Raw genomic sequence first — 22,527 nt, 5'->3', positions numbered from 1 at the left:
GATCGAAAGCCAGTTTTGTGCATCCTGCAATCATGTCTTCTGATGTATCCCAGTGACCTATCCGAGTTTGTAATAGGGAGAAACCTTGCAACATCGAGCATGTCATCGGAGTCAGAAGGTGATGTCATTCCCAAATGTATCCATGGGACAGAACAACATACAGGAGCTAATCCACAGTGTCCTGAACATAAGAATGGATTCAGACAACACCGTCGGTCACCCATCTGTCTGGACAGGAACTGACCAGGAACACATTGAGATGATAATTCTGGAAAGTCTGTATGTGCTCCTTGGTGTGTTGTTGGGGGGGAATGTTATTGGGGGGAATGTTGTTGGGGGGGAATGTTGTTGGGGGGAATGTTGTCAGGGGGAACGCCAGTAGCTGAACAAGATGGAGATGAAATCAGTTAGGATCAATCACGAAAAGGTGCTATATGAAACTTGGCCCAGGACATCGTGTATGCCCAAAAACCGAAAGCTTACACCAAAACGTGGGCTTGGGACTGTTTTTACATCAGGCCACTCGATCTGAGACACTGGTTGATCTATTCCATTCTGCAGGTCACACCATAGGCATGGACACAATCAGATGCATCAACACATCAACTGCGACCAATATTCTTAAACCATTTGATGAGAATGGATGCGTCTATATTCCAACTGGTATAACACCTTACCAGCCTGGGAAGCTGGTTATCACCTCCTGCGTCAACATCGATGTACTAGAAGACACGCTAGATGGGAAAAACACTTTCCACTGCACCCAGATGATGTTATGGCAGCGAGGTCCTTCTCTGAAAGATATTGATGATGCCCAAATTGAGACTGGCAGAGAAAAAGCGCTAAAGCAAGTGGTTGTCAGACTGCACGAGCTTGACTCAGCCAGAACTTTGCCCGGCACTAGGGCCAGTCCACACTTTGAAGGGAACCTGAATATTAACGTGGATAAATGGTCTGATGACAACAGAGAGACACAATGCTAGTTTGAAGAAACAAGTCTAGCTTCTGGCTCGGTTGAATTCAGATGGGGCAGTACCTTCGTGGCGAGCTTTTAACGAGGCAGCCAGTACAGATGATGCACCAATTACTATAGCCAGCATGATGCCCATCTACAGGCTCCAGCTGATGAAAATGACACAATGACAACAGTCTTGAACAGATTCATGGCTATTTGTAGACATCTTGGCCAGACAAACACTGTCGTCACTGCAGACCAGCCCCTTTACAGTAGGCTCAAAGAACTCATTTGGGTATGTCCAGAAAAATTCAATAATGTAACGGTTCTGCTAGACAATCTGCATATCATGTTCACCTTCCTTAGGGCCATTGGAGAACACAATCTACCAACTGACAAATTGATGCCGATGCAGCTGTTGAGAGACTGGTAAAAGCCTTCAGTGAACAAGGGAGTTTCAACGAATTTCATCTATCTGAGCACATGACACAACTGATCGATTCTCTGAAACGGAAGAAGGTACAAGAACTGTTTGTTCAAATCTGAATTTGGAGTTCATCCTAATTTCCAGTTTTGGTCATCATGTATGGATATGATGGAAATCCTGCTCGACTTGGTCATCATGGAGGGATATGATGGAAATCCTGCTGGACTTGGTCATCATGGATGGATATGGTGGAAATCCTGCTGGACTTGGTCATCATGTATGGATATGGTGGAAATCCTGCTGGACTTGATCATCATGTATGGATATGGTGGAAATCCTGTTGGACTTGGTCATCATGTATGGATATGGTGGAAATCCTGCTGGACTTGATCATCATGTATGGATATGGTGGACATCCTGCTGGACTTGATCATCATGTATGGATATGGTGGACATCCTGCTTGACTTGGTCATCATGTATGGATATGGTGGATATCCTGCTGGACTTGATCATCATGTATGGATATGGTGGACATCCTGCTCGACTTGATCATCATGTATGGATATGGTGGAAATCCTGCTGGACTTGATCATCATGTATGGATATGGTGGACATCCTGCTCGACTTGGTCATCATGTATGGATATGGTGGAAATCCTGCTGGACTTGGTCGTCATGTATGGATATGGTGGAAATCCTGCTGGACTTGATCATCATGTATGGGTATGGTGGACATCCTGCTGGACTTGATCATCATGTATGGATATGGTGGAAATCCTGCTGGACTTGGTCATCATGTATGGATATGGTGGAAATCCTGCTCGACTTGGTCATCATGTATGGATATGGTGGAAATCCTGCTCCACTTGATCATCATGTATGGGTATGGTGGACATCCTGCTCGACTTGGTCATCATGTATGGATATGGTGGACATCCTGCTGGACTTGATCATCATGTATGGATATGGTGGAAATCCTGCTGGACTTGATCATGATGTATGGATATGGTGGAAATCCTGCTGGACTTGATCATTATGTATGGATATGGTGGACATCCTGCTGGACTTGATCATCATGTATGGATATGGTGGAAATCCTGCTCGACTTGATCATGACGTATGGATATGGTGGATATCCTGCTGGACTTGATCATCATGTATGGATATGGTGGGCATCCTGCTTGACTTGGTCATCATGTATGGATATGGTGGACATCCTGCTTGACTTGGTCATCATGTATGGATATGGTGGACATCCTGCTGGACTTGGTCATCATGTATGGATATGGTGGACATCCTGCTTGACTTGGTCATCATGTATGGATATGGTGGAAATCCTCCTCCACTTGATCATCATGTATGGATATGGTGGAAATCCTGCTGGACTTGGTCATCATGTATGGATATGGTGGACATCCTGCTTGACTTGGTCATCATGTATGGATATGGTGGACATCCTGCTGGACTTGGTCATCATGTATGGGTATGGTGGACATCCTGCTTGACTTGGTCATCATGTATGGATATGGTGGACATCCTGCTCGCCTTGGTCATCATGTATGGATATGGTGGAAATCCTGCTGGACTTGATCATCATGTATGGATATGGTGGACATCCTGCTTGACTTGGTCATCATGTATGGGTATGGTGGACATCCTGCTCGACTTGATCATCATGTATGGATATGGTGGATATCCTGCTGGACTTGGTCATCATGTATGGATATGGTGGAAATCCTGCTCGACTTGATCATCATGTATGGATATGGTGGACATCCTGCTGGACTTGGTCATCATGTATGGATATGATGGACATCCTGCTGGACTTGGTCACCATGTATGGATATGGTGGATATCCTGCATGTATGGATATGGTGGAAATCCTGCTCAACTTGGTCATAATGTATGGATATGGTGGACATCCTGCTCGACTTGATCATCATGTATGGATGGTGGACATCCTGCTGGACTTGATCATCATGTATGGATATGGTGGACATCCTGCTCGACTTGATCATCATGTATGGATATGGTGGACATCCTGCTCGACTTGGTCATCATGTATGGATATGGTGGAAATCCTGCATGTATGGATATGGTGGACATCCTGCTCGACTTGATCATCATGTATGGATGGTGGACATCCTGCTGGACTTGATCATCATGTATGGATATGGTGGACATCCTGCTCGACTTGATCATCATGTATGGATATGGTGGAAATCCTGCTCAACTTGGTCGTCATGTATGGATATGGTGGACATCCTGCTCGACTTGGTCATCATGTATGGATATGGTGGACATCCTGCTCGACTTGGTCATCATGTATGGATATGGTGGAAATCCTGCTGGACTTGATCATTATGTATGGATATGGTGGAAATCCTGCTGGACTTGGTCATCATGTATGGATATGGTGGACATCCTGCTTGACTTGATTCGAGAAGACTGTGAAGGAAACTGGAAGCTTCAGCTGGATGCGTTCTCTGCAGTGCTTCCATGGATGACGGTGTACGATCACAACTACGCAAGGTGGGGACCAGTGTATTTGGCAGACATGAAAGGCCTACCAATCACATCACCAGAAGTACATGCAGAGTTCCTCATGGGCGACATTGTTGTGAAACGCACAAACCGACGCTTCAACCAGGTGCCTGTAGATCATGCAACGGAATGGATGAATTGCATCTGCAAACTTTCCAACGGCATCCTACATGTAGGTATAACCCGCAATGATCGTTTTCGTACAACCTGGGCAGAGCCGTTGCATATCACACATGAAACAAAGCATCTTGTGGGTTTACAAGACGATGACCAGGTGATCTCTACTCGATGTAAAGACGCTCTTCCTTCTCAACAGCGGAGTGATGAAGCAAGACAGATGTAAGACATTTCAGTTCCTCGAGGCAAAGGGTCGACGTTGTATTTGATTGATTTCGTCCATCAATCGACCAACGTGCAACAAAAGGGCGAAAGAGGCAAAAAGAAGCCGATAAGGAGAATTACTGAGTGCAGCAATGTACCTCTACCCCAAGTATGGGAGCAGTTCATCAGTCTTGATGAAAACAAGGCTGATCTGGCAAGATTCCTTAGTGAACATATTATGATGAGAGATAAAAATCTTCATGGAAACCAGGAACTCATCATCACCGGTGGCTTTACTGATGAACACCAGACACAGTCAAGCCTGCATGGAACTATACCGGAACTCTCCACTAACCACGGAGAAGCTGATGTCCGATGTTACACAGCCTAAATTCAGCAAAAAACTGGCGATCAAAGAATCCAGGTGTTGTGTACAGATACTGACGTGTTCTTGATGTTGATCCACTGCTTTACCTCCAATGATATTGAAGTTTGGATGATCGTTGGCTCAATCAAGCAACAGAAATGTTATCGTGTCCACCAAATAGTCATGAAGTCAACTAAACTAGTCATTGAAAACCTGCTGGGTTTTCATGTGATCACAGGATGTGATACCTGTTCATCATTCACCGGCTTTGGAAGGTTAATGTCAATAACCCAAACCTGTTCCTAGGAGTTGGTCGACATACAGGCTTTGAACAGGCACAGGAATTTGTCTGTCGTTTGTATAATGTACCAGATCCACATGGAGGCATAAACAAAGGAAGACATGACGTGTTTGTCAAGGGGAAGAAATCTCTGGAAATGTTCCCACCAACAGAAGACGCCCTTGAACTACACTGGAAGGAGGCTGATTATCAAGCGAACATTTGGCTTCAATCGGATATACCAGATTTAGTTGCCGAAGACCCATCTTAGTGGATGGTCAACGGACAAAGCTGCCTTGGCGACAGTGTGGACGCTGATTCCATCAATCCCACAAGTTTGAATTGAGTTAATCTCCTGTGGCTGTCAGACAAAATGTCGCCGGGCAAACTGCAAGTGTTATATATCGAGACTGGTGTGCACTCCTGCGTGTGGATGTAATGCAGAAAACTGCATCACAATTTCTGGAATAGTGACTCAACTATGACAATTAAGAAGCAGTATGAAATGTAAAAATCTGTCTTGAACTGCAACAGTGAACACTTTAACATTTTATTTTCTTTCAGCACTGAATTATGTGGTAATGTAGATGACAAATAATAAATTAAGAAACTGGCGTGATATTGCCGAATGCAGCAAGGTTTAATACTTTGCATGTAGCCTATATATCCGTAACTGTAATTTGGATTTTTTTTTTTTTTTTTTTTTTTTGATTGGTGTTTTACGCCGCACTCAAGAATATTTCACTTATACAACGGCGGACAGCATTACGGTGGGTGGAAACCGGGCACAGCCCGGTGGAAACCCACGACCATCCGCAGGTTGCTGGCAGACCTTCCCACTTACGGCCGGAGAGAAAGCCAGCATGAGCTGGACTTGAACTCACAGGGACCGCATTGGTGAGAGGCTCCTGGGTCATTACGCTGCGCTAGCGTGCTAACCGACTGAGCCACGGAGGCCCCCTGTAATTTGGAAGATATGGCATTTAAATGTTGCGAATCTCCATGTATGTCAATATAATTCTCCACTTATATGAAGCTCATAACTAATAAAAACTGCCAAATACTTACAAATGTACCAGTTTTAAATTGCGATAAATATTGTAATACATTTCTCTAAAACTTCTATATTTGTCATTTGCTGTCAGCTGACGGCTATGTCCAAAACACTGCAGATATACGCTTGACTTGGGTTCCGTTGTTCTGGAATACGTTTTGGGATACATATCTAACATGGATTAGTAGAGTAGCTGGTTGTGCCAGCATGTTTACACATATAGTTATATAAAATACAATTCTCTATCTGGATCAGCCGTTCACAGTTATTCAGAGAAATAGGCATTTTTGGGCCACAAACAAGTACACATATCAATGTCATTTACAACTTATAATAGGCTCGTAACTCATTAAAAACACGTATATTTTTGGAAAAAACAAGTTTTGTAGATTCAATTAGAGCATTGTTGTAAAATAGCTAAGTTTGACCATTAGTGGTCAAAACTGACCTCTGTGGCCGAAAATCAGCAAATTTGAGCTTGGCATTCGGCCCTATCGTGTAGAGCACAGTCTAACACCCTCATCCAGCATGGATACCTGTTTCTAACAAAAAATGCCATCAGAAGTTTTTTCAACCACTTTCTGGCTGCTCGGCCGGGTGACTTAACTCACTGAAAACAGAACACAACACATCTGGGATGAAGAGAAGAACAAGAAACTGGTTAACACACAAAACATCTGGGGTGAAGAGAAGAACAAGGAACTGGTTAACAAACAACACATTTGGGTGAAGAGAAGAACAAGGAACTGGTTAAAACACTGAACACAGAACATGACACGATTGGGGCGAAGAGAAGAACATTGAACTGGTTAACACACAACACATCTGGGTGAAGAGAAGAACAAGGAACTGGTTAACACACAACACGTCTGGGATGAAGAGAAGAACAGAAACTGGTTAACACACAGAACACAGGACATGATATCTCTGAGGTGAAGAGAAGAACAAGAAACTGGTTAACACACAGAACACAGGACATGACATCTCTGAGGTGAAGAGAAGAACAAGGAACTGGTTAACACACAGAACACAGGACATGACATCTCTGAGGTGAAGAGAAGAACAAAAAACTGGTTAACACACAGAACACAGGACATGACATCTCTGAGGTGAAGAGAAGAACAAGAAACTGGTTAACACACAGAACACAGGGCATGACATCTCTGAGGTGAAGAGAACAACAAGAAACTGGTTAACACACAACACATCTGGGATGAAGAGAAGAACAAGAAGATGGTTAACACACAGAACACAGGACATGACATGTCGAGGTGAAGAGAGGAAAAAGAAACTGGTTAACACACAACACGTCTGGGATTGAAGAGAAGAACATGGGACTGGTTAACACACAACACATCTGGGATGAAGAGAAGAACAAGGAACTGGTTAACACACAACACGTCTGGGATGAAGAGAAGAACAAGGAACTGGTTAACACACTGAACACAGGCCATGATATCTCTGAGGTGAAGAGAAGAACAGAAACTGGTTAACACACAGAACACAGGACATGACACGTCTGGGGTGAAGAGAAAAACAAGGAACTGGTTAACACACTGAACACAGGACATGACATCTCTGAGGTGAAGAGAAGCACAAGGAACAACACATCTGGGATGAAGAGAAGAACAAGGAACTGGTTAACACACAGAACACAGGACATCTCTGAGGTGAAGAGAAGAACAAGAAACTGGTTAACACACTGAACACAGGACATGACATGTCGAGGTGAAGAGAGGAACAAGGAACTGGTTAACACATAACACATCTGGGATGAAGAGAAGAACAAGGAACTGGTTAACACACTGAACGCAGGACATGACATCTCTGAGGTGAAGAGAAGAACAGAAACTGGTTAACACACAGAACACAGGACATGACACGTCTGGGGTGAAGAGAAGAACAAGGAACTGGTTAACACACAACACGTCTGGGATGAAGAGAAGAACAGAAACTGGTTAACACACAGAACACAGGACATGATATCTCTGAGGTGAAGAGAAGAACAAGAAACTGGTTAACACACAGAACACAGGACATGACATCTCTGAGGTGAAAAGAAGAACAAGAAACTGGTTAACACACAGAACACAGGACATGACATCTCTGAGGTGAAGAGAAGAACAAGAAACTGGTTAACACACAGAACACAGGACATGACATCTCTGAGGTGAAGAGAAGAACAAGAAACTGGTTAACACACAGAACACAGGACATGACACGTCTGTGGTGAAGAAAAGAACAAGGAACTGGTTAACACACTGAACGCAGGACATGACATCTCTGAGGTGAAGAGAAGAACAGAAACTGGTTAAAACTATGCTCCCCTAAAATCAAACAATGCCCTGCAGGCTGGCATGTAAACCTCCCCTACCATAAAACAGCACTATGCAGATAATCATTGCACTGCACTAGCATGTTAACCCCCCTACCACAAAACAGCACCATGCAGACTGGCATGATTAACCCTCCTACCATAAAACAGCACCACGCAGATTGGTATGTTAAACCCCCTACCATAAAACTGCACCATGCAGATAATCACTGCACTGTGCTGGCATGTTAACCTCCCTACCATAAAACTGGCATGTTAACCTCCCCTACCATAAAACAGCACCATGCAGATAATCATTGCACTGTGCTGGCATGTTAACCTCCCTACCATAAAACTGGCACATTAACCTCCCCTACCATAAAACAGCACCATGCAGACTGGCATGTTAACCTCCCCTACCATAAAACAGCACCATGCAGATTATCATTGCACTGCACTAGCATGCTAACCCCCCTACCATAAAACAGCACCATGCAGACTGGCATGTTAACCCCCCTACCATAAAACAGCACCATGCAGATAATCATTGCACTGCACTAGCATGTTAACCTCCTCTACCATAAAACAGCACCATGCAGACTGGCATGTTAACCCCCCTACCATAAAACAGCACCTTGCAGACTGGCATGTTAACCTCCCCTACCATAAAACAGCACCATGCAGACAGTCATTGCACTGCACTAGCATGTTAACCTCCCCTACCACAAAACAGCACCATGCAGACTGGCATGTTAACCCCCCTACCATAAAACAGCACCTTGCACACTGGCATGTTAACCTCCCCTACCATAAAACAGCACCATGCAGATAATCATTGCACTGCACTAGCATGTTAACTCCCCTACCATAAAACAGCACCATGCAGATAATCATTGCACTGTGCTGGCATGTTAACCTCCCCTACCATAAAACAGCACCTTGCAGACTGGCATGTTAACCTCCCCTACCATAAAACAGCACCATGCAGATAATCATTGCACTGCACTAGCATGTTAACCTCCTCTACCATAAAACAGCACCATGCAGACTGGCATGTTAACCTCCCCTACCATAAAACAGCACCATGCAGACTGGCATGTTAACCTCCCCTACCATAAAACAGCACCAAGCAGATAAAAATTGCACTGCACTAGCATGTTAACCTCCCCTACCATAAAACAGCACCAAGCAGATGAACATTGCACTGCACTAGCATGTTAACCTCCCCTACCATAAAACAGAACCATGCAGACTGGCATGTTAACCCCCCTACCATAAAACAGCACCATGCAGACAGTCATTGCACTGCACTAGCATGTTAACCTCCCCTACCATAAAACAGCACCATGCAGACTCACATGTTAACCCCCCTACCATAAAACAGCACCATGCAGATTGGTATGTTAAACCCCCTACCATAAAACTGCACCATGCAGATAATCACTGCACTGCACTACCATGTTTACCCCCCTACCATATAACAGCACATGCAGACAGTCATTGCACTGTGCTGGTATGTTAACCCCCCTACCATAAAACAGCACCATGCAGACAGTCACTGCACTGTGCTGGTATGTTAACCCCCCTACCATAAAACAGCACCATACAGATAATCATGGCCCTGCATTGGCATGTTAACCCCTCCACCATAAACGAGCGCCATGCAGACAAATCATACTTGCCAGATTTTGATCCATTTGCTGCTTCAGAAATTTTCTTCAGTGTTGACGCCAAAGCTTCCACCATTCCACCAAATGGCGGATCCATTAAAATAATCAATTTCTCATCAGCATCTTTGGATACAAACTTGTGGAAAGCTTCTTCAGAACTTCTCCCATGGAAAAAGTAATGATTAAACATGTTGTATCGACAAAACAGTTCAGGCGGCCAAATCTGTTCCTGAAAAAATTACAGCATAAAAACTTGATTTAGTTGTAAGAAATTAACACATAATTTCTTTGTGTATGTCACACAGCGTAACTATTTGACCACCAGCTTTACATTACATGGATTATCCTGCCTCTGTGACAGCGTAACTATTTGACCACCAGCTTTACATTACATGGATTATCCTGCCTCTGTGGCATCATAACTATTTGACCACCTGCTTTACATTACATGGATTATCCTGCCTCTGTGACAGCGTAACTATTTGACCACCAGCCTTACATTACATGGATTATCCTGACTCTGTGACAGCATAACTATTTGACCACCAGCTTTACATTACATGGATTATCCTGCTTCTGTGACAGCGTAACTATTTGACCACCAGCTACAGTTCAAGAAATAAAACAAACACAATCTTACAAATCTGTGATCCAAATCTAGCAGAAGGCTCTTCAGTGTTTCTGTGGGAGATTCCCTCAAGTTCTGAATTTCTTCATGAATTCTGAAATAAAAGAAGAAAACTGATCTGCAAAATGACGAGCACCCCCTAGAAGCTGGTGTCTATGTGCTGCACAGGTACATACTTGTGTAGGCTTGTTCTGATTATATGGACCAGATATACACATATCTTGCCTTGACTTGAAACTCTCAAGATTTTCTGCTTATGTCAACAGTGTATATACATGTAGAAGGCTATGGTCCTTGGTCTGAGTATTCTCTCCTGTGCTAAGTAAATGTACATATGCGTGTCGTACTTAACGACCTGTCAGCCATAAGATGATAAGGAGTCATTTGCAGTGTGTACATATACTGTGTCTTCTTGTAGCAGGGCGAGTCCATGCTGCCAAAGTGCTGCCACCACTGAAGTATCATGCCAAAGACACCAGACAAGACAACCCATCCAGTCACATTATACTGACAATGGGCCAATCAGTCCTGTTTCCTTGCTCTAACCTCTCTGTGCTGAGCGCTAAGCGAGTCAGCAAACAAGTACCATTTTTCTAGTCTTTGGTATGACCGGACCTGGGTTTGATCCAGGTATCACAACTTCGACCGCTAGGCCACGGTTAAGATGTGCCAAACACATATGTAAATCAAAAAACAATTCTGTATAGTGGAGCTTGCTAAACTTTAAAACAGGTGTAAATATCTTCAACTCAAGAAGACAAATATTACAGTAGTGCACCAGAAATGGAATCTTGAATTCCTTAAAATGAGAAAGTGGTCCATTTTGCATCATATCTATACATTTTGTTTCCTGTATGAATGCACAACACATTTATTACAGTACCTGGGAGTTCCTACACACAGCAGTTTGGTGAAGCCCAGCCTTCTCACCGTGTCTATGGTGAACTTTACTGACGATCCCCCAAACAGATATTGCTGATAAAAACAAAAGTTCCCTTGTAAAGCTAAACAGACAATAGGTTTACAGCTTTCGCCATCAGCCAGTGAGTGCCTAGTCTTAAAGGAATTCCTAATTTGAATAGAAAAGACAATAACAAAGTCTGATATAATGCTCCCTATACAACAAGATACTAATTTAAAGAGCAATCATATGGAAACTGATAGTACATATTCACTAGCACTATATGTATTAAATGTTGAGCACTGAATGAACACTGGGCCCACAACAGCAGGAATTAGCCATCTCTGAGGGGCCTTCAGGGTCAAGGGGGCTAATACACTATATGTATTAAATGTTGAGCACTGAATGAACACTGGGCCCACAACAGCAGGAATTAGCCATCTCTGAGGGGCCTTCAGGGTCAAGGGGGCTAATACACTATATGTATTAAATGTTGAGCACTGAATGAACACTGGGCCCACAACAGCAGGAATTAGCCATCTCTGAGGGGCCTTCAGGGTCAAGGGGGCTAATACACTATATGTATTAAATGTTGAGCACTGAATGAACACTGGGCCCACAACAGCAGGAATTAGCCATCTCTGAGGGGCCTTCAGGGCCAAGGGGGCTAATACACTGTATGTATTAAATGTTGAGCACTGAATGAACACTGGGCCCACAACAGCAGGAATTAGCCATCTCTGAGGGGCCTTCAGGGCCAAGGGGGCTAATACACTGTATGTATTAAATGTTGAGCACTGAATGAACACTGGGCCCACAACAGCAGGAATTAGCCATCTCTGAGGGGCCTTCAGGGTCAAGGGGGCTAATACACTATATGTATTAAATGTTGAGCACTGAATGAACACTGGGCCCACAACAGCAGGAATTAGCCATCTCTGAGGGGCCTTCAGGGCCAAGGGGGCTAATACACTATATGTATTAAATGTTGAGCACTGAATGAACACCGTGCCCACAACAGCAGGAATTAGCCATCTCTGAGGGGCCTTCAGGGCCAAGGGGGCTAGCAAGCCAACAATGACCCAGGAGCCTCCCACCAGTGTGGTCACTGTGAGCTGATCTCCAGCTGTACGTGGGAAGGTTTGACAGCAACTTACGGATGGTCGTGGGTTTCCCCTGAATAAAACACCAATCAAATGAATAACTTAGGCTTCACTGTAATCAAGGATTATCCTGGTGATGATCAAACAGCTGATTAAGAGACTAGGTTGTTCTATGCTTCAGTTGACTTACTGCATATGTCTTGTTATTTTCCAAAGGTACAAAAAGGCTGGTTGGTCGTTTAAAGTCATCATTTGTTACAGGGGAGATAACTCTGTGACCATCTCCATGAGAATTTCTCTCTGCCGGTAACAACAGCTTTCCACAAGTCTGACATAAGGCTCTCTCTTCAGGTGGCAGGTTCTTGAATTCGTCACGTCTGAAATTTTGGAGATTTCTACACTCCATCATTATCATTACTAGGAACCAGTTTTTCTCTACTCCATTACTATCATTACTAGGAACCAGTTTTCTACACTCCATTACTATCAATACTAGGTACCAGTTTTCTACACTCCATTACTATGATTACTAGGAACCAGTTTCTACACTCCATTACTATCAATACTGGGAACCAGTTTTCTACACTCCATTACTATCATTACTAGGAACCAGTTTTCTACAATCCATTACTATCATTACTGGGAACCTGTTTTCTACACTCCATTACTATCATTATTGGGAACCAGTTTTCTACACTCCATTACTATCATTACTAGGAACCAGTTTTCTACACTCCATTACTATCATTACTAGGAACCAGATTAAAAAAACTCAAATTTCCATTTTAACTCATCTTAATACGTTATGTTTTGGTCCTGGACTTTTTCCCAGTACGATATAATTTATGTATTTATTTATTTATCTGATTGGTGTTTTACACCATACTCAAGAATATTTCACTTATACGACGGCGGCCAGCATTATGGTGGGTCGGTAGGATATAATCATACATTCTTAACAAAACCTCACAATAATCAATACAACTTTCAAAATGATGAAACAAGTATCAAACAAGTATCTTCATCACATACTCCTTACAAGCGCATGTGTCAATCTCCACCTTTCACTTTACATCACTGCCACCACAAGTATCTACATGTAGTTCCACGGGAGGACACGCGTGATGAGGCTAAGCTTAAACAAGCCTACGCATTTTTCACAGACTCGAAAGGTCAAGCCTGTCCAGTGGTGGCAGTGATGTAACTAGTGACGCATGCCCTGTGAGGAGTTTGTCTTCTTCATGATAGAAATTTTAGGTTAAATACAGTAATTAAACTTCTGGAACATGAACTTTGGAATTTGAACTTTAAACTTAAAGCATACTTGGAAAGGAACTCTAAAACAAAGATTATGTTTCTATGCCAAATGAACAAAATCATAGTCTGAAATTTTTGTTAAAAAAAAATTCATTTTGAGGGTATTTTTATACAGTTAATTACCCCTCTATATTCTGCACATTTTCTGTCAATGGTCAGATTTTTTCGGAAATGATGTCATTGTTGATCTTGCTCGGAACTCAGTGATCACTCCTGAAGTGCCCCGAGCTCGGGGAACCATGTTGCTACAGTGTGAGCAAGGTGACATGTACACAGATACTGCATGGCTTCGTCGGGCCAGCTTAGCGTCCCTTCCACACCCCTACACCCGCCCCGATTTGGTCTGTTCACCACACTCCTGTCCCCATTTGGCAAGGCCCAAACAGCCTGTCCACCAGAGTTAATTTTAAAGAAAGATTAGGTGGTATCAGGTGGGGAAGTAACTGTGATCTTGGAGTATGTTATCTATCAACCAAATAAGCTATTTATACCTGTTTCGTTTTCCTTCAGCTTGTACGCTGGTCTCCAGCTGTTTGTGGCGTTCATCTCGAGCTAACTGTTTTTCTGGTGATATTTTTTCATCTGCCCACTGGAAGAAGTTGCAGTCTTTGCGATCTCGAAACGCAGAACAGGCATAGAAACGCCTGCCTTTGGAATCCGTGCCACAGAACTTCTCAAACATCAGCATTGGACCTGTCAGACATGTTAGCAGTTGTTGCGAGCATATTATCTTGATTTACGTCATTGTTCTAACCCTTTTGGTCAGTTAATGCCAAATTTCTATGGAATGGAAGAATCAGTTTTGTGATGCTGCTTAAAGACAATCCCATACAGCCTATACACTTTAAAATCTTGTTCATGAAATACCCCTAAATGGTCCCATGAAGGACCAGGTATCTGAGAGTACAAATAAAAACCTGGCTGTCTTCTTACAGGCAAAAAACTGGTTTATAGCAAAGGCCTCATCGGCTCTTAGCAACCAATCACACAGCTAATGTAAGGGTCAGTCACACAGATTGTCATAGACACAATCAAAACAAATGTTAGGTGGAGGGCAGTGGAGGGGAACTACGCTTGTGTGGCGTATGCAAGCAGTACAGGATTGTCATAGACACGATCAAAACAAATGTTAGGTGGACAGCAGTGGAGGGGAACTACGTTTGTGCGTATGAAAGCAGTACGGGATTGTCATAGACACGATCAAAACAAATGTTAGGTGGAGAGCAGTAGAGGGGAACTACGCTTGTGCGTATGCAAGCAGTATGGTACACTTAAACATCCAATCACAGCCACGTGGAATTTAACTGTTCATTTGGTGTTTTAAAATTATTTAGAAATAGTTCACTTATTTGATATAATGTCTGTTAGGTGGACAGCGGTGAAGGGGAAAATCAGCATGTCCTTCAAGATCAAGCTATTAAAGTAATGATCAAAAATTGCCTATTTTTGGTACTTAATTTAATAATTCAACAATTATAAAATCTGCCAACACTACATGATACATGTTAGTCAACTTTAGTGGAACAGTACACCAGCTAGTAGACCCATTGTATATCGAGTCAAAAATAGGCAGAACTTGAATGAATGGAGACCTAGATCACTCTTTAATGTGACCTTCGCTTTAGAAAATTTCCCTGGCCTCCAAAACTTTACTTGTCCACACATATTGTCAAGATTAAAGTTCTAAACGATATGTATGTAGTTTTTACTGGACAGTGACTGCATCAAAATCAGATCTATATAAAGAAGATCCTATCATATACTTTTGACCTACAGTGGACTACATTCTAGATAGGTGAATGCGGAAATGTCAGCAACCTGACACTGTCCCTTCCAACTATACGTAGTTGCACAGTGAGGTAACTCTTATCGAGCAACAGAGTTACAAGAGTTATTGAGAGAAACAGATCCAAATATGTCGAATCAACACTAAGGAACATTTACCGTTGTTCACACGCACATTAAATATTCCCTAGCAGAAATCAACGTTAACCGTTTGGTCTCTGTAATTAACTTACCTGTTGATAGACTCGTTGAGCCCAATGGGTACATGTTCATAAAAAACAATCACATTTTCTGAGCCTGTAACATAGCAGCTTGTGAGTTATCAGCCACACTGGAGTTCTTAAAAATGTGAATTTTGTCAATTTGTGGTATTGCCATAGACTACTTTTGGTTAGGCCAAACTGTGAACCGGTGGCTCACATTGATTCATGCAAGGAAAGCTTTAATACATTTGTGAGCAGTGATAAATGTTCATTACCGTCAATCTGACACATTGGGGCTGTTTCTCTCCGTAACTCTCCCAACTGTGTTTCTTGAAAAGAGTTACCACACTCCACAGCTATTCTGACGGCTATACGACATCAACAAGTGAAGTATCAACATCACAGTGTGAATCATACCATGAAACAATATCCAAAGTACTACGTCTAAGAGGCTACGTTTATGTGCAAACACAAACATTGTCCGAGTTCAATTAAATTAAAGGTCGAGGTCTATTTTCAACAATTTCTGATATTTACAGAGGCAGGTAAATGTGAGAAATTATTGACAATAGACCTCAACCTTTAATTTAACTGAACTAACATTGTTCCATAGATCGGTCAGCTGTTGTAAAGACTAGGGTTATATTTACGTGTAACTTTCTACCTCACTACTTCCATCCATTCATTCACGCTTCGCTGAATGAGGCTGGCCAAATATGGAATAGACCCTTTTCCGATGTAGTTCATGTGACAAAAGCATGTGACATATGCACATGCACACTCAAACCTTACCACGTTCATCCGTCTTAATGGAACCAGGAATCTAAAAACCAAGTTCTAGCACATCAACTTGAGTGGTGTAGTGGCGTAAGCAACCGGCTATGGGCCTGACATGCTGATGGAAGTTCATATCCAGAGCATTTCACAAAGTGTTAAGTAAATCCTTTACAAAAAAAGACATGTGACAGAAACTAGAATGATACCGGTAAACGTCTTATTTGCGCTGTTTTTCTTTGTATGCAAATTGAAATCTCCCCCATTCAAATATAACCATTGAAAAATCCGTAAAAGCACGTGGTCGTGGGGAAAAATGACGTCAGAATGTAGGTGTAAATCAACACGTACACACAACCCTAGTCCTTACAACTCGCCATCTTTCTACCAAAGTAAGGGTGGATACATTCCCGAAGACCTATTTCAATTTCCATTAAAATAATTAACCAGTAAATGAGTAGGCCCAACTGTCCCTTTAGTTCGCAAGTTTCGTTACACACCATGGGGACAGAATGGACTGTCGCCAACACTTTCAACAATGACATCTACGCCACCACTTCTATGTGACATTTTCCTTTGCAGTAGTTTTCACGTCATTTGTCAAAATTGGCCTTCTTCGAGAAAAACACGTGTTTCGTCTACTCGATGTTTTCCTAGTGTCAATCCTACCTCCACTCTTGAAGAGTTCCGCTACGCGATTGTTCCCCTTGATGCGCGCGGCTGTGTTATCTTCATTTTTGTAAACTCACCAAATGGAAAAGTAAAACCAATGAAAATATAGATAGAAGATAGTACAAAATATTGCAACAGAAAAAAGGTTAAAAATGAAAAATGTCACTTTTAAAAATCAATTAATATCTTAAATTAATTAGTTACGGTATACAGGTCGTTTAACTACAGGTTGCAATACAGAAAGAATAGATGTACCTGTAGGTCGTATATAGTTATGCTGCTGAACTATACGACTGCTGTGTTAATGACACCAACCATGAAACTTCACACAATGCCACAGTTATACATGTACTGCTGAACTATACGACTGCTGTGTTAATGACACCAACCATGAAACTTCACACAACGCCACAGTTATACATGTACTGCTGAACTACACCACTGCTGTGTTAATGACACCAACCATGAAACTTCACACAACGCCACAGTTATATATGTACTGCTGAACTACACCACTGCTGTGTTAGACACCAACCATGAAACTTCACACAACGCCAGTTATACATGTACTGCTGAACTACACCACTGCTGTGTTAGACACCAACCATGAAACTTCACACAACGCCAGTTATATATGTACTGCTGAACTATACGACTGCTGTGTTAATGACACCAACCATGAAACTTCACACAATGCCACAGTTATACATGTACTGCTGAACTACACGACTGCTGTGTTAATGACACCAACCATGAAACTTCACACAACGCCACAGTTACACATGTACTGTTGAACTACACCACTACTGTGTTAATGACACCAACCATGAAACTTCACACAACGCCACAGTTATACATGTACTGCTGAACTACACGACTGCTGTGTTAGACACCAACCATGAAACTTCACACAACGCCACAGTTATACATGTACTGCTGAACTACACCACTGCTGTGTTAGACACCAACCATGAAACTTCACACAGCGCCACAGTTATACATGTACCGCTGAACTATACGACTGCTGTGTTAATGACACCAACCATGAAACTTCACACAACGCCACAGTTATACATGTACTGCTGAACTATACGACTGTTGTGTTAATGACACCAACCATGAAACTTCACACAACGCCACAGTTATACATGTACTGCTGAACTATACGACTGCTGTGTTAATGACACCAACCATGAAACTTCACACAACGCCACAGTTATACATGTACTGCTGAACTATACAACTGCTATGTTAATGACACCAACCATGAAACTTCACACAACGCCACAGTTACACATGTACTGTTGAACTACACCACTACTGTGTTAATGACACCAACCATGAAACTTCACACAACGCCACAGTTATACATGTACTGCTGAACTACACCACTGCTGTGTTAGACACCAACCATGAAACTTCACACAACGCCACAGTTATACATGTACTGCTGAACTACACGACTGCTGTGTTAGACACCAACCATGAAACTTCACACAACGCCACAGTTATACATGTACTGCTGAACTATAAGACTGCTGTGTTAATGACACCAACCATGAAACTTCACACAATGCCACAGTTATACATGTACTGCTGAACTACACCACTGCTGTGTTAGACACCAACCATGAAACTTCACACAGCGCCACAGTTATACATGTACTGCTGAACAACACAACTACTGTGTTAATGACACTTGATATGACATATCACCCAGCTTGGGCCTCACTGCTATATGTATAACTCATATACCCGTTGTGTTATAGGTGGAGAAAACATAATAATGACAAAATCCAGATGAAAAAGTACAAAAAGTTAGTTGTAAATGTGGTCTTTAATATTTTTTAAAGTTTTCAAGGTTAAAAAGACACTTGAAAATAACGTCTGAAAATAACGTCTTTTGGCATATACATGTATGGTCTTTGTGTAGTAATGTTAGAAATCAGGATGTAACACATGTCTAATAAACATATTTGCACAAGAATTTAGTCTTTTCAGCCAACAAATGCATTAAATCTGGATTTTGCGCATATCTATATTTTTAATATATTCATAAACATTATCATAATTCAGATTAACTGCATATACTTGGATGTAAACAACAAATTTACATTCAAATAAATTTATTAGACGTGCAACACACAGTTATTTAGAATGTCATTATGAGTGAGTGAGTGCTTGGGGTTTAACGGCGTATTTAATAAGATGATGAAGGAATCCTTAGAATCCATTTAATGTGCCTCCTTCTTGCAGGATGGACATCCACCGTTCTTTTATCTAGTGTTGCTTCACTGAGATAACTTCCCGACAGCCGCCCCACCAGAGCCATTATAGTGATATGGGTCAACCAGTCGTTAATGCTGTACACCGAAGGTCTTTTAAGGTCAGACCCAGGACTGAACCTTCATCTACTGCCCTGAAGTGGACACTCTACCAACTGAGCCATCGGGGCAGGTAGAATCTTATTATGCGGTGACGATAAATGCCAAAAGATAAATGTCCCAAATACCCAACATACCAACAAATTTCAAATTCACTTTGCTTCTGCAAAAAAAAAAAAAAAAAAAAAAAAATGCAAAAAAAATTAAAGACCATATTTTCAGATAAGTTTTGATGCTTTTTCATTTAATTTTGACATTTATCTTTTCCTTTCCATTAATGACACCAGACACAAAAACCCAACCAGCGTGACAGCTATACTGCTAACTCACATAACTATTGTGCCAATGACACAAGACACAAAACCCCAACCAGCATCACAGCTATACTGCTAACTCACACAACTATTGTGCCAATGACACCAGACACAACACCCCAACCAGCATCACAGCTATACTGCTAACTCACATACCTATTGTGCCAATGACACCAGACACAAAACCCCAACCAGCACCACAGCTATAGTGCTAACTCACATAACTATTGTGCCATTGGCACCAGACACAACACCCCACCCAGAATCACAGCTATACTGTTAAGTCACATAATTAATGTGACAATGACACCAGACACAACACCCCACCCAGTGTCACAGCAATACTGTTAACTCACAGAACTATTGTGTCAATGACACAAGACACAAAACCCCAACCAGTGTCACAGCTATACTGCTAACTCACATCACTACTGTGCCAATGACACCAGACACAACGCCCCAACCAGCATCACAGCTATACTGCTAACTCACATAACTATTGTGCCAATGACACCAGACCCAACACCCAAACCAGCATCACAGCTATACTGCTAACTCACATAGCTATTGTGCCAATGACACCAGACACAACACCCCAACCAGCATCACAGCTATACTGCTAACTCACATAACTATTGTGCCAATGACACCAGACCCAACACCCAAACCAGCATCACAGCTATACTGCTAACTCACATAACTATTGTGCCAATGACACCAGACACAACACCCCAACCAGCATCACAGCTATACTGCTAACTCACATAACTATTGTGTCAATGACACAAGACACAACTCCCCAACCAGTGTCACAGCTATACTGCTAACTCACATAACTACTGTGCCAATGACACCAGACACAACGCCCCAACCAGCATCGCAGCTATACTGCTAACTCACATAACTATTGTGCCAATGACACAAGACACAACGCCCCAACCAGCATCACAGCTATACTGCTAACTCACATAACTATTGTGCCAATGACACAAGACACAATACCCCAACCAGCATTACAGTTATACTGCTAACTCACATAACTATTGTGCCAATGACACCAAACACAACACCCCACCCAGAATCACAGCAATACTGTTGTCACATAATTAATGTGACAATGACACCAGACACAACACTAAACCCACCATCACAGCTATACTGTTAAGTCACATAATTAATGTGACAATGACACCAGACACAACACCCTACCCAGTGTCACAGCAATACTGTTAACTCACATAATTATTGTGTCAATGACACCATACACAACACCCCATCCAGTGTCACAGCTATACTGCTAACTCACATAACTATTGTGCCAATGACACCAGACACAACACCCCACCCAGAATCTCAGCCATAATGCTGACATAACGAATGTGCCAATGACAGTAGACACAACACCCCACTCAGCGCCAGAGCTATACTGCTAACTCATATAACTATTGTGCCAATGACACCAGACAAAACATCTCACCCAGCATCAAAGCTATAATGCTAACTCACATAACTATTGTGCCAATGACACCAAACACAACAACCCATCCAGCGTCAAAGCTATACTGCTAACTCACATAGCTATTGTGCCAATGACATTACACCTGGCACAGAGTTATACTGCCAACTTACATAACTAATAACTTCAAATACCTAGTGTGTTAATGACACGATAAATGCTATCTCACAAAACTACTATCTTAAAGACACCAGATGTGACACCCAATCCAGTCTCAGTTAAATCACAAATTTATTGCTCCAAAAACACTGCATGGGTACCGCACCCAGTGTCTTGGACGTGGTCCTGTTCTCAAGTGGTGTCAGGCGTTCAACAGAGAAGTCAAAGGTGATATCACTAGTGATTGGGTCATGGCCCTGTTCAGGACTGATGTCAGGCGTTCAGCAGAGAAGATACAGTTGATATCAGTAGTGATTGGGACATTATTCTGTTCAGAACTCATGTCAGATGCTCAGCAAAGAACTCACAGGTGATATCATGTAGTAACTGGGTCATGGCCCTGTTCAGGACTGATGTCAGATGCTCAGCAAAGAACTCACAAGTGATATCAGTAGTAACTGGGTCATGGCCCTGTTCAGGACTGATGTCAGATGCTCAGCAAAGAACTCACAAGTGATATCAGTAGTAACTGGGTCATGGCCCTGTTCAGGACTCATGTCAGATGTTGAGCAAAGAAGTCACAGGTGACAGCAGTAGTGATTGGGACATGGTCCCCTTCAGGACTCATGCCAGCTGTCCAGCAGAGAAGTCACAGATGATATCAGCAGTGACTGGGACATTGTCCTCTTCAGGACTCATGCCAGATGTCCAGTAGAGAAGTTATGGGTGGTGTCAGTAATGTCTGGGACATGATCCTGTTGAGAAATGATGTCAGGTGTTCAGCAGAGAAGTCACAGGTGGTATCAGTAATGGCTGGGACAGGGTCATGTTCACAACTGATGTCAGTGTTCAGCAGAGAAGTCACAGGTGACAGCAGTAGTGATTGGGACATGGTCCCC

The 22,527-nt window shown here is 42.4% G+C and overlaps 1 protein-coding gene across 1 annotated transcript in view; it reads right to left on the bottom strand.

Moving 5' to 3' along the window:
- The window catches only part of LOC135472975 (rRNA N6-adenosine-methyltransferase ZCCHC4-like), a 46,723-nt gene extending 29,456 nt beyond the window's left edge, over positions 1 to 17,267 (bottom strand). The window contains exons 1-6 of the mRNA XM_064752729.1: positions 17,144 to 17,267; positions 14,373 to 14,574; positions 12,755 to 12,941; positions 11,444 to 11,535; positions 10,573 to 10,654; positions 9,945 to 10,161 (exon numbers count right to left, since the gene is read on the bottom strand). Coding sequence (XP_064608799.1) covers positions 9,945 to 10,161; positions 10,573 to 10,654; positions 11,444 to 11,535; positions 12,755 to 12,941; positions 14,373 to 14,574; positions 17,144 to 17,213 — 850 coding nt within the window. The 5' untranslated portion in view covers positions 17,214 to 17,267. The remainder of the gene's footprint in view (positions 1 to 9,944; positions 10,162 to 10,572; positions 10,655 to 11,443; positions 11,536 to 12,754; positions 12,942 to 14,372; positions 14,575 to 17,143) is intronic.
- Positions 17,268 to 22,527: the final 5,260 nt, after the last annotated feature.

The sequence above is a fragment of the Liolophura sinensis genome, chromosome 8, assembly GCF_032854445.1.
Source record: "Liolophura sinensis isolate JHLJ2023 chromosome 8, CUHK_Ljap_v2, whole genome shotgun sequence".
In the NCBI taxonomy this organism is placed as follows: domain Eukaryota; kingdom Metazoa; phylum Mollusca; class Polyplacophora; order Chitonida; family Chitonidae; genus Liolophura; species Liolophura sinensis.
This window is presented reverse-complemented; position numbering and strand designations above follow the sequence as displayed.